General features: G+C 37.0%; 2 protein-coding genes across 2 annotated transcripts in view; one reads left to right on the forward strand and one right to left on the reverse strand.

Moving 5' to 3' along the window:
* Positions 1-811: 811 nt before the first annotated feature.
* On the reverse strand, positions 812-9,212 carry LOC130076501 (cytochrome b5). Its single transcript, XM_056241597.1, has 5 exons — positions 8,989-9,212; positions 4,509-4,637; positions 1,511-1,540; positions 1,337-1,371; positions 812-1,126 (listed from the first exon to the last, which is right to left on the reverse strand). The coding sequence occupies exons 1-5, from the start codon at positions 9,121-9,123 to the stop codon at positions 1,042-1,044; spliced, it is 414 nt and encodes a 137-aa protein (XP_056097572.1). The 5' UTR covers positions 9,124-9,212; the 3' UTR covers positions 812-1,041.
* A 602-nt stretch (positions 9,213-9,814) lies between these two features.
* Positions 9,815-13,323, forward strand: part of LOC130076502 (uncharacterized protein C18orf63-like) — a 36,681-nt gene continuing 33,172 nt past the window's right edge. Inside the window, exons 1-3 of the mRNA XM_056241598.1 lie at positions 9,815-9,983; positions 10,665-10,743; positions 12,924-12,980. Coding sequence (XP_056097573.1) covers positions 9,850-9,983; positions 10,665-10,743; positions 12,924-12,980 — 270 coding nt within the window. The 5' untranslated portion in view covers positions 9,815-9,849. The remainder of the gene's footprint in view (positions 9,984-10,664; positions 10,744-12,923; positions 12,981-13,323) is intronic.

Consider the following 13,323-nt stretch of genomic DNA (forward strand, 5'->3'; position numbering starts at 1 on the left):
ATAAGCACCGTTCAAGGTGGTCCACTGATATACATTACACACGTGTACACAAGTATAACAGTGTTGCTCTTCACTAAAGATGTGGTGACTTCTAGCTGACCGACTAAAAGAACTTGCCTCAATTAAGCACATAATGATATATTTTTGTTAGGTTGTGTACAATCACATTCTGAACAGTTTAGCTTCATATTTCTCCACAAAATCAAAAGAGAAATATTAGATTATGTTTTGCATAAAACAAACGAAGACCGTTTTTGCATTGCAACATTATTTTCAAGACAAATGAACATTATTGTAATGCAAAATAAGAATAGCAGATGAGAAGAAGAACTCGGCAAAACATATACTTGATTGTCATAAAAATAATGTCACAATTCAAAAAATCTTAATGGTCCTAAAAATAATCTTCATTTTATTTATGCAAAATATATATTTTTTTTTTTCACTTTTGATTTTGGAGCTTATTATGATTATCAGCTGCGAATAATAATTCATGTTGAATCTGTCACAATTGGCATGTTAACGATTAAATAATTACCTAAACAATATCTTCTTCCATTTTACCCATACATTTTTTTTTTTTTTTTTAGATCTAAATAATTTGTATGATTTCTCCCTGGTCCAAGTAGGATCAACTTGCATGTGAAAATTATGCATTTCAAGTGAAATTAAATTATTTCTTTGTAGGAGCAAACTGTTGTGTTTATGTATGTGATAATATTCAGTATATTTCAGGCTGGATATTTCAATTGAATAATGGTATACACAGTTTTACACAACAGAAAAACAATTAGACGACCAAAACTTCATCTTTAGTGTACATATTTATAATGCTCAAAGTAGATCTAAAATATACTCTTATTTATCATAAAAAACATCTGCATATCAGGAATTAAATCTCAAGGGATAAACTTGACAACAAACATTGAAACGAACACAAAAGTTGCCTTCATTTGTAGAATCTTTATGGTAATGGTTAAACCTGAAATGGATTATGGGTAGTGTAGTTTCAGCTGAGCGCCGCTCTGAGAAAGCATCCCATCATGCCTCCTCTGCGGTGTAAATACGGTACATGAACGTGACAATCACCGCGGCAACAGCAGGAATTAACCAGTTTGACCACCAGCTGGAACAAGAGATTTCAAAGCACTTGCGAATTAGCTTGAATTATTAACCAGATACTTCCTGTTTCTGAACTACAATGGAAAGTAAAAATAATAAACAATGGACTTAAAAGAACATGATCCCTCATACAAGAAAAAAAGAACAAGAAATATATCTAACATCTAAACCCTGAGATATTCTTAGGCATGTTTGTGCATACATGTAAACTCACCTTGTTGTTTCTTGTACGGTTGTTACAAGCGATTCCTGTTCAACAGAAAACCAAATGCATTTTTAGGTGGTTCTTCCAAATGTGAAACAAAAACAGTGAAAGGCAGTGCTGTGTTTGTTTGTTAAAACCAGGAACATGGAGAGAAAATATGATTTGAAAAAATGGTTTACGTACTGGTGGTTTGGGAATCTTGTCCCTGTCATCCTGAGAGGAAACAAGAGGAGAGGCATGATACAAAAATATCACAGTTTGTTCACATTTTATTGACAAAGCAAAATTAATTACCATTAAATAGGTCTTAAAATTAGGTCAGTACAACCTCAGATAAACAAAATAAAAAAAACAAAACAAAAATTTTACAAAAACAGCCAAAATGGAGAAGCCGTGTGTGTGACAAACTAAGTCCATCTTATGATTCAATTGCTTGTAGAACCAGCTTTAGCAGCAATAACTTGAAGTAATCATTATCTGTTTGACTTTATCAGTCTCTCACATCATTGTGAAGGAACGTTGCTTCAGTTCATTGAGGTTTGTGAGCTTCTGTTTCTGCACAGCTCTCTTAAAGTCGACATGAAACGGAAGTTGAGATCTTCTGAAATTAGAAAAAAAATGTAGGGCGGTGCTTGATTTCGTCAACTTTACTACGCATGCGCAAGGGTTCTCGTCTCCGCTGTCGCAAACCTCAACTGTGCGCATGCGTCAGTGGAACCAGACGATAGGCTTACATGTTTCCCGGCTTGACTGTTAAAAGCAGAGGATTGGCTTTCCAGTGGGAGGGGTGGGGCATGTGCATACAACCGCCGTCTTTGGCGTTACGGGTTTTCCCTATATAGTTGTATTGAGGATTGAGGAAGTGGCATGTCTCCATATAAATTGTCTCGGGCGTTACACACTCTCACCTCGGGGTGAATTTGCTGGGACGTCCGGAAACTGCTTTGAGCGTTTTCCACTTGTGAATAATCTTCCTCACTGTATGATGATGGACTTCAATTTGCTTGGAAATGACCTTGTAACCCTTCCCAGATTGATGGGCAGGAACAAGCTTCTCTAAGATCATTGCTGATGTCTTTCCTCCTTGGTATCGTGTTAACACACACCTGAAACTGCTTTTATAGAGTTGGTCACGCTTGCTGATGTTCAATTAATCAAAGACGTTTGATCAGCAGAGCCTGACTGATACTAACCCTCTTCATTCCTAGGAAAGCAGTAAATGTGTACTTAGTTTGTCACACATGATGGCTTCTCTATGTTGGCCTAGTTTTTGTTAAATAAACAATGACACAGTGTAATATGTCATGTGTTGTTGTTCATCTGAGGTTATATTTACCTAATTTTAAGACCCGCCAAGGACCAGATGATTTTTTATTATGTCCTAATATATAAAACCCTAGAATTCAAAATCTTTTTCACATGATTGTACATTCTACTGTTCAAATATTTTGATATGATTTTTTATGTTTTTGAATTTAATCAAAAATACAGTAAATATTGTGAAATATTGCTACAATATAAAATAACCGTTTTATATTGAAATATGTTTAAAATTTGTAATTTCTTCCCGTGATCAAAACTGACAAAGATTTGTTATTATGAATCAAAATACCTCACCGCAGTTCTATATATTTCTTTGAATTTCATTCTACTTCTTTAAAATTGAATAACTGTTCTGCATGCAGTTTGCTATCTCATATCCAATTGAAATAGAATTTAGAATAGAATAGAATTTTCTGGCACAGAAACACCCTGATAGCATCTGTGTGCTGAATCCAGCAGCATTACAGGTCCTTCAAGAGGAATACAACTGGATTCCAGGCTATTGATAGTATCTCAAGCCCCCGGAGGTCTATGAACACACCTCGGATTTCGTTAGATACAACTATGAATCAACAGACTTTTCATGGAACATTCCCCGATATCTCAGGGGGATTGGGAAGTTTGTGACTTTGGTTGTATTTGTGGATATATATACATATTTTTATTTCGCATAGGTTACCATTGGCATATATTGGTGTGATGTAATCCCTTCACTGAAACTATAAATCATTAATGATTATTCATGTCTTTTTGTGACTGTCAGTGCAAAACAGACTTTGAAAAAACATGCAGGGTACAATTTAAAATAACAGCCCGAATCGAAGCTTGTTTCCGACACAAAATAAAATAATCTTTAAAAGATAATTGTGAATTTTTTTCTCAAAATTGAAAGTTTGTCTCGCAATTCTGACTTTCTTTCTCCGAAGTGTAAGATATAATCTTAACTGTGAAATATAAAGTCCAAGTCAAGATATAAACTCACAATTCTGAGAAAAAAAGTTTACATTTACAATTCTGACTTTATCTCAGAATTGTGAGTTTATGTCTTGTCTGTCTTTGTACCTCATAAGTCTTACTTTTTATCTCAGAAATGCATGTTTATGTCTAGTAAGTCTGACTTTGAATTGTTTGTTTGTCTCATAAGTCTTACTTTCTATATCAGAATTGCGAATTTGTCTCGTAAGTCTGACTTTTTATCTCAGAATTTTTTTAATTTTTTTTCGTAAGTCTGACTTTTTAATCACAGAATTGCGAGGAAAAAAACCTATAAAGTTTATATCTCAGAATTCTCAGAAAAAAAGTGTTGTGAGATAAAAAGTCGCAGTTACCTTTTAATTTTTATTTATTTATTCCATGGCAGAAACAAGCTGCCATATAACCTTATTCAGAGCTGCGCCATCAAGGCTATGAGGGATAAACTCACCGTGTTTTCAATGGCATCCGCTGTAAAAAAGCTCCTAGATCACTCATAATTTTCCACAGATCATATTGTCGGGAGTTTTTTGTTTACTGAAATCTCTTAGAAAGATATTTTTTGCAGTGTTTCGTCAGCAGAACAATACAAAAACACATTGAATAACAGTACAACCCACTGAAGAGATACGTGTCTATCCCTCAAAGCCTCGATTTCATTTCCTTTTAAAAAAATATCAAAGATGAAGCTGCTGTGGAATTGTCTAGCCTTTCAGTTTTTCTTGATTTACTTTTAATAAGAAATTATTAAAATATGTCAATATTGAAATACCTTTTCAATATTTCTGGAAATACAGTATATTCACAAAGGCAGAAATGTCAGAAAGCCCACAAGGTCTTCTTCACACTAATGCTCCACAACAGTACTGCTTTCTGGAGGACTTACTGGATGCAGTTCTCCTATGAGCATAGAACTGGCCATCTCGCGTGCGTCTGTCGAGTGGCCGACATCTTCGAAACTCTCTGTGGCATCTCCACCCGCTTGCTCTCGCAGCACCTCCTCTCCTCCGGGGTGCTGTGGACACCAGCAAATGCATCAGAAGATCACACTCGAGAGCAAAGCCCTATAAGTCAAGTCAAGTCATCTACATTTATATAGCGCTTTTAACAATGTAGATTGTTCCAAAGCTGCTTTACAGTGATGATAGGAAGTTAAAGTAACAGAGATTGTTTTGGCTTTATGACAGCTCTAGAATAAAGTGATTTTCCAGCTAAAGTTAGTTTTAATTGATTCACTTCCGTCGCAACGATCATTAGTTATTAACTTGCTAACACGACACCGTTTTAACAGAAAACTCTTAAGTTCACTCTATGCAAACTTTAAAAACGCGAACCTGGGAGAACGCTGATGGCGTGCACATGCGTATTAAAGCAACACTATGTAACTTTTCAACCTTCATAATATATTTCCAAGACCCTTGTGATGGTACATCGACTTACAATAGGTTAAATGACACGTCTGCCATAGCCTGACGTGGTCTGTATCGCTTTTACTCGCACTAACTAACTTCGGGTTTAGGGTAGTAACCCGAGCACAAAAAGAACTACAAAACTCGACTGCTTTACGGCATACGTCACTTCCCCCACCACTTCCTCAAATTGTCTATTGGCCATTGCAGACATCCCAAGTCTATAGCGTCTCCCTGATGCCCGCAAATTAGTTCAAATCTGCCGGAATCTAGAGCGCGCATGCGAGACAGAACATACTGCACGCATAACATACATAGCGCGAGCACGGCAGAGAGGGAGAGAGCGAGAGACCTTGCGAGTGTGCCTCACGAAAGCTAGTCAAGCCGACCCCCCCCCGTCAACTATCCAGTCACCAAGATATACCTCCCTGAAATGACTTCTTGCAGGTTGGGATGTCTGCCATTGTTGATTCCAAAGCTGGTGCTGGATAAACAGCGAGTGTGCGCGTGCGGCCGTAGGCTGCGCTAGGCTAAATTATTTACGACAGCGGTAATGGACAATTCCGCTTCCAACCTGTAGGGCGACCGCTGAGGAAAAGTTACTTGGTGTTGCTTTAAGAGTTAATTCTATAGGGATGCGCGTTCGAATATATGTGCGCAGGCATGTAGTCCTTCCCTAAAAAACCAACCCTCGACAAACTACTTGTCTGACCTTAAAATTTATAATACAGAATAGGGATGCTAACCGATGACCGTTTGACCGATGGTTGACCGTCTCAACGTTAACCGATCAAAGTTGTCGGTAGTCGGTAAAAAAAAAAAAAGTGACCTCTAAATTAGGCTATTATAGACAGTGGACTAAACGCTACTACAGTTAGCCATCTCATTCCAAGATATTTTTGTGTGAAGTGAACAAATCCCTCACACTCAATTTTTCATAACTCGCCTGTTTGTACTTAAAGGAGCTGTATGTAAGAAATTTATTTCAATTAATCATAAAATGGCCCTGATATGTCACTAGACATTAAGAAATCATGTACATTTCAAATACTTATATCACTGACAACAGTAGTCCGGCCAGGATATTGTCATTTAAAAAGTGAAGTTGCAGACCTCAACTGATGTTGATGTTGTCATGTTGTGTTTTGGTCTGATGCTCCACCCTCCACCCATCTACCAATCACGAAGTCAGTAGTGTTGCAGCATCCGGGTTGCCAGCTCTGCTCTAGTTACCACAGCTGCAGCTCGTCACGTTCCTGCGGGATCCTGCAGCCTGTCTGGCAACCTTGAGTCAGGGAGGAGGGGGAGGGGATACACCGCTCTACAGTAATTTGAAAGTGATTGCAGTACCAGTTTTGGCCACAATCTTACATACAGCTCCTTTAATAAACCAATAAAAACATTTGGCGCGAGGTCACAGCGTTTGGGTTCACGCGCTCACAAGGTTTGCGAAAAGTAAAGGCTACAGGCTAAAACACTCGAGGTTAGAGCCAGGGCAGACGACAGGATGAAGCGTGCAAAAAAACATAGTGTGTGGAACCATTTCACCAAAAAGAATGACACAGTAAGTTGCATCTTGTGTGATACAGTGCTTAAATACAGTAGTAATACTGTAGAAATATATTACATTTCAGTGGTAATAGATAAGGTGATGATGATCATCATCTTTCTTTATTATTGTTAGCAGTAGCACTACCTCAAACTAAAGTAGCGTCTCTTCGGAGCTGTCATTTTCTTAAATGAGCCGCGGCAATGTTTCAAATGAGCTTCTAACGCTAGACTAACGCCTTTATTTTTAACGCGATAACCTTGTACCCAAACCATTTCAAAACTAAGGAGCCATTTGTCCTCCGATTATACAAGCTCCTCAGCGCCGCGTTTGCGGAACTCATGTTTCGCGCTGTAGGGGATTTAAAAAATCCCGGCGCCGGCGCCGGGGCAGTGTGTGTGTGTGTGTGTGTGTGTGTGTGCGGGAGGCAGAGAGAGAGATGCGACAGAGTTGCGAATTGCATGCGCGGCTCGAAATGGCTGTTATTTCAAATAGCGTGGCATATTTTAAACTAATCGGTTAACCGGTTTCAACCGGCTAATGAGGCTCGGTGGTCGGTCAAGAAAATTTTTAGTTTTCGCCTTTCCTAATACAGAACTGTATCGCTTTGGCGTAGCCACGTGAACCGGAATTATCCCGACAACGATTATCTGTACAGAAGTATCAATCCCTTTTGAACTTGATTGGTCTTTGAAAACTGTTCCCTAGGAAGTTATCAGTAGATTTAAGTGCCATCAGTGCACAGAGTCATGCATCCATATGATCAAGAGGTCGACCAATTGATAGTTTTTTGCAGATTAATCGGCACCGATTACCGATTGCTGGAATAATCGGTTATGGGAAATTCCCATACCGTTCGTTTTTCGAGGTTGCGTCCGTTGCTGGAGCGGCTGAGAAGAGTCTGCTGTCATCATACAGTACGAGAGCGGCCTCTAGAGGCCAAATAAAAACGATCACTGACACCTCGTGGAGTTTGTTTTGACTGAGCGGGACACTTCAGAATCAGATTTAAAACAGACAATGAAACAGTATGTATATAGTACACTACAGTTCATGTTTTCATATCATTAATATAAAGTAATTAATTTGTTGACTAGATGCTGCATTAGTGGAGAACAGCAGTGTGACACACAATTTATATATCCAGCTGATCGCTTTTATGCATTTGTTATGCAGTGAAGTAGCATATTTAAAGCTAGAGACATGAGAAAGCAAACGGTATCATCATGCAGCCGACAAAAACATAAACGAATCAGAAATGCATTCGGTTTCAGTTCTTTTTTTTCTGTAGTATATTTTGTTATTTTGATTTTAGAAGCAAATAGAGTGTGAGAGGATACCTTATATACAATAAACATGCGTCTAATTTCAATGATATGGCCTTTGTGTAGATATTTAAAGATGGCCATCTGTAAGCATGACTGTTTGGATTTATATGAAATGGTAACCTTTTACAATAAGATTTCATTTGTAACATTAATTAAGGTTAGCCTAATAAAAGTATAGTTCATCGTTAATTTCAACATTTACTAATACATTTTAAAGTTGTTTCTCTTAACATTAGTTAATGCACTATGAGCTGACATGAATGATCAAGGTATAATTTTTTTTTATATATATATTTAAAAAGTTTCATGGTTCAGTACTGTTTTTTCAATAAAGTTCTGCACTAGTTTATTTGTTATGTTTGTTTTCATTCAGTATCTATTTTAAAAACTATTGGTTGATTAATCCTTATTGGCCAGTGTGGGCCAACCTAGTGTCACTATCGGTTAAATCATTTATCGGGCGACCTCTATCCTTATGTGCACTTTTAGACCTAGCTTGAGTAAAATGTTTAGAAATAGGTGGTTCTCTAGATCTAGATAATGATAGAAATAGATAATAGGGAAAGATGTGAAATGTCAGAGTGGTTATCTGATCAATTACAGCAAGGTAAGTTAGTGTGTGGTACAACTACAGCTTTTCATCATACAAATCTGACCACCAAAAGCAAATTTAATCAAAAATAACAGTGCATTTGATTGTTTAGCGAGGTATATTAGTTACTGCACTAATGCCAATTTCACACCAAACACATTAGTAGGCAACTATTGTAATTAAATCTCTTGAGAGCACTTGGAAAAGGTCACTCCATTCAGTACTCACTTTAAGCAGTGTAAACTTTTGTACTGGACGTTTTGAGCTGACTTTTTCATTGCATTCATTTATTAACTCTATGCATTATAATGCACATCTATTTTATTTATATTATGCATTAAACAATTACAATTCAACGGGTCTATGTTTATACAATGCAATACACGTAATGCATGCATTACACAATTCCAAAACAATACTATAATGTAAATGTTAGCTATGTGTTTGGCACCAAACAGAACATTTGAGGCTCTGTTTTAAAAACTCACCTCCTCGAGAAACTTTGTCACGTCGTACACTTTATTATGAATGATAATCCATGTGCTTTTAAAAGAGTTCCGTTCCTCCACCTCTGACAAACGATAATATTTAACACCCTTTTCGTCCGTTCCGTTGTTTTCCATTGGTTTGATTAAATGTGTTTTGTTTGTTCAGAAACTTTCTTAAGTTTCCCTTCGAATCGTTCACTTCACCTACTTCAAAACTGGATCTACCACCAACAATTGTATTTCCCAACTCGCCAGGCAACGCCCATTCCGCTTAAGACGAAATCTGATTGGATGGTATCTTTCCTGGGTTTCCTAGTGTGTCTGTTTCGATTGGACCAAGGGCTGTCAATCAACTCATTGGGTCATAGGTTTCGGTGAAGCAAACGAAGCAACTCGGTTGAAGTTCACGAAAGTTCACGAGAGCACAGTTCTCACGCAATACGGAAACGTTGCAGTTTATCGCCATCAAGTAGTCACGATAATTTAAGTGGGTTGCCCTTTTCAGGCGCCTGTTGTTGATGTCGTTTAGGTTTTTCTGTCAGATAAGTGTGTGTGTTCACTTAAAACACTGGCACGCGAGACTTTAGTGTCTCCTCGCTCTTGCCGCCAAAAGCTTGTGCCGTTTTACCTCAACATATTTGTATAACCTCACTGAGGTAAAAAGTTATTTATTTCTTTCTTAAATTATAGGTAAACTTTTTATTGGAGTTTTGTCTCATGCGGTAATTTCTCGAAGCGTCATTTTTTCATTTAACATTAATCTTTGGACCAAAATAGTCTCTCCAATATTAGCTAATTTTGGTCACAGATCAGTGACTGTGTTAGTTTGGCCAATTTAACCCTCACGATTTCCCTTTCAGAATGAGTGGAAGTGGGACACAGTCTTTGTTTTTCCTCAGTCTCCCGGACCTGAGGAATTTATGTTGTGTAAATCTGTTCTTCCCGAAAAGTTACGACGAAGGAGAGTTGAGAAACAAACAATTGAAAACCTGCAGGTGAAAAGACAAATATTATGTTTTAAAATACGAGTTACTGTTATAAGTGTAATGATTTTAAGACCATGTTTTTTCTAACATTTCTAATAATATCTTGATAGATTATCTTTAACTTGTGATTTAATGCACATATAGCAATTATTATAAATGATTTATCTGTGCACACATTTTTTTTAATTCACTTTCCTCATAATATTGAATCAGAATAGCTTCCCCTCTGTCTTGCAGCAACATCTCTTCTCTGATGACGTGTTTACTGGCGTGAGGGCGGGGCAACCTGTCACTCACATAAGATCCACCAATAGCTAACCACAACCATCCAATCAATTCCCCACAGACAAAATCAAGTTCCGCCCTACATTTGTTCTTGTTCATGATGCAGTTTCACTTGGATATACACAATACAAAAGAAAAGATCATCACAGCTTCCATTTCATGCCAACTTTATGTAAATCAACACACTAGACTAGAGTTCCAAACTGTATTGGATTTTAAAGACATATTCTGTCTTTTTAAGAACCAGGCAAACAGACCCCTCGTTTTTTTCCTAGGATGATGGAAGTGCTTTATATTTTATTATTTTGACCTTGGAAGTGTCAAATTCACCAGAACTGCATCAATCACAGATATCACATGCTTCCACTAAACTGAAAAAAGTCTTCTTTTTTCCTTCTCTTTCAGGGAGCTTGTTCTCTTGCATTCAGATGTTGTTGCCTCACCTCTGTTAGGCCATTGTGGCGGCATCACTGTTATAATGACTGTAAGTATGATATAGTGTGTGTGTGATATCCATTATAATAAAGCCGTCGGTGTATGAATGGGTGAATGTGAGGCAATATGTAAAGCGCTTTGATGACCATTGGGTCTGTGAAAGCGCTATATAAATGCAGTCCATTTAACATATAATTTACAATCAGCTTTAAACTAAAAAATATATATAAATAAGCTGCCTTCAGCCCGAAATGCTGAATAAACTCCGGTCTCCTGTGACCTTAGTCTTTAGAGAGGATAAGCAGTTGATGGATATAACTATTCATTTTTAACTGGTCTCCTGTGACCTTAGTCTTTAGAGAGGATAAGGATGGATATAACTATTCATTTTTTAAATTAAATTTCTGTTTCAATTGCATTTTGTAGTAGAGGAAATAGAGTACTTCATACAGGAGAGCGAGATAACATACATGCATATTTGTATAGTATCCTAATTCTTGATAATTTTGCCAATCAATTACAACTTTGATTTTAAGCATTTGTTTGTGAGAGTATTGATCCAAAGTGTTAACTTTTAAGCAGTGATTTAGCTATTTATTTAGTTTGATTTAAATGCATTGTATGGATTTTCATAAAAAACTGTATAGCAAATAATTGTGTAGGATAAGAACTGCTTTTCCCATTCATAGTTTTCAGCCACGTGACGTGGAGACCTGTAGGGCAAAAAATCCATAAAACTGCAGCATAAGCCTGTCAATTTTACACCTTTTTCCAGCCACAAATATTTAGATCACCTCCCAAAACAAGACAAATAAAAATATGTGAACAAAATGCAAGTTTTGGGCACTTGTGATCCAAATGCAGCCAACAGTAAAAACAGCAGGACGTTCTGAAAAACTTTTATATTACTCCAGTTTCACCTGCTTGCCTGTACATATACATCATTAATAAGGTATATTATTATTATTATTTTTTATTTTTTTATATATCACAGTTTTACAACATCAGTACAAACCTAGTAAGAATGATAGGTGGGCAATGGAGAAAAGTCTTGCTTTGCCCTCCAGGTGTGCGTGAAAACAATGAATTACTAATTGTTACGCAAAGAAAAGATACAAGCAATCACAGAACCAATGTGGTGTGATATTTATTATATTGGGTTTATGTGACATTTGTTACAAATGTTTTTAAATTAAAAGTTGTTACAAGTTTCTATAATTGCTGACGATAAATTATGAACAAAAACAGAAATCTGTTCATTTGCAGTGTAGGCCTATTAGGATCAAAAGGAAAGTAGAATTGCCCTAATCAAATCTGATTAGTGTATTTGGGTTGCTTATATATATTGTTTTACATAATTTAGACATTCCACATGATGTATGCATGCAGAAATAAGGCTGAAGTAATATTTAATGTTTAGTGCACTTAGCATAACCATAATTCGACGTGCCTCTCAATTATATTCCTACTTGCATAGATGAAATAACCAATGCTCTTGCTCACAAAATGCAACTTTGTTTTCAATAAAATGTAACGTAATTATATTTAATGATGATTTGAATTAATGCCATAACATACTGTATGAATAATTCCATGTCAGGCAAAACATTTATGATTTATATTGCTTTTCCTGTCAGTACGTGTTATTGCTCTTCTTTTTTCCTCAGTGTTCGTGATACGTGCATCACCTTGCGTGCATTTGCACCTGTCAGTGAAGTTTGTGGTGTTGCATGTGCGTGACTTCTCATCTGTGTGTGTGTGTGTGTGCGTGTCAGCTCAGCTCGTGCTAAGGCATGTCCCGTGCGAAGCCAAATATTTGAGGCACATTCCACACACTCTGTCATCTCCTTTCCTATCCTGAACTAAGGCCAATTAAATCAGCACTTCACACTGTGTTAAACGCAGCTACCGAGATGCTGTGGTACCCCTTCAGTAGTGCTTTGATTTGAATCTGATGCACATTTTACAAAAGTTGTGAATGTGTTGTCAGACTTCAATGGGTACACTGGTGAATAATTGACTATGTTGTGCTTATGTAACTTCCATGGCATGTGTACTTGTGTAGCCAAAAGGGGAAAGATGACATGCTTTGTAGCAATTGAATGAAGGGCTGAATGAAGTTTTTGTGCTTCTTCTAAGTCCATGATCTCTAGCTTTGGTCCTGATGTATATGAACTTGGTATTTTTGTTTAACTGTCCATTCTGATTGTTCCCTGCACTTTGTCTTAGATTACATTTCACAAGAGAGGCATCATCCAGGCCTTTGCACAGAAACATGGTCTTCAGGTTAGTTTAAAGAGATTTTTCTGAGAATATGTCTGTCTGTGTCTTGTTTGTTCAGACACATCTGTAATGTTCATGTTTCATGTGTTCAGTCTGACCGTTATCCCAGACTGACACTATATGTCTGTCCCGAACAGTGTCTCCACTGCATCAGAATATACTACTACCATTTATATTTTAAATGTTTTTCAAAGAAGTCTCTTCTGCCCACCAAGGCTGCATTTATTTGATATAAAATAGTGCAATGGTAATAATGTGAAATATTACCATTTAAAATACTGTTTTCCATGTGAATATGTTGTAAACTGTAATTTATTCCTGTGATCAAAGCTGAATTTTCAGCATC

The sequence above is a fragment of the Rhinichthys klamathensis genome, unplaced genomic scaffold (genome assembly GCF_029890125.1).
Source record: "Rhinichthys klamathensis goyatoka isolate OS25496 unplaced genomic scaffold, OSU_Roscu_1.1 h1tg000656l_1, whole genome shotgun sequence".
Lineage (NCBI taxonomy): Eukaryota > Metazoa > Chordata > Actinopteri > Cypriniformes > Leuciscidae > Rhinichthys > Rhinichthys klamathensis.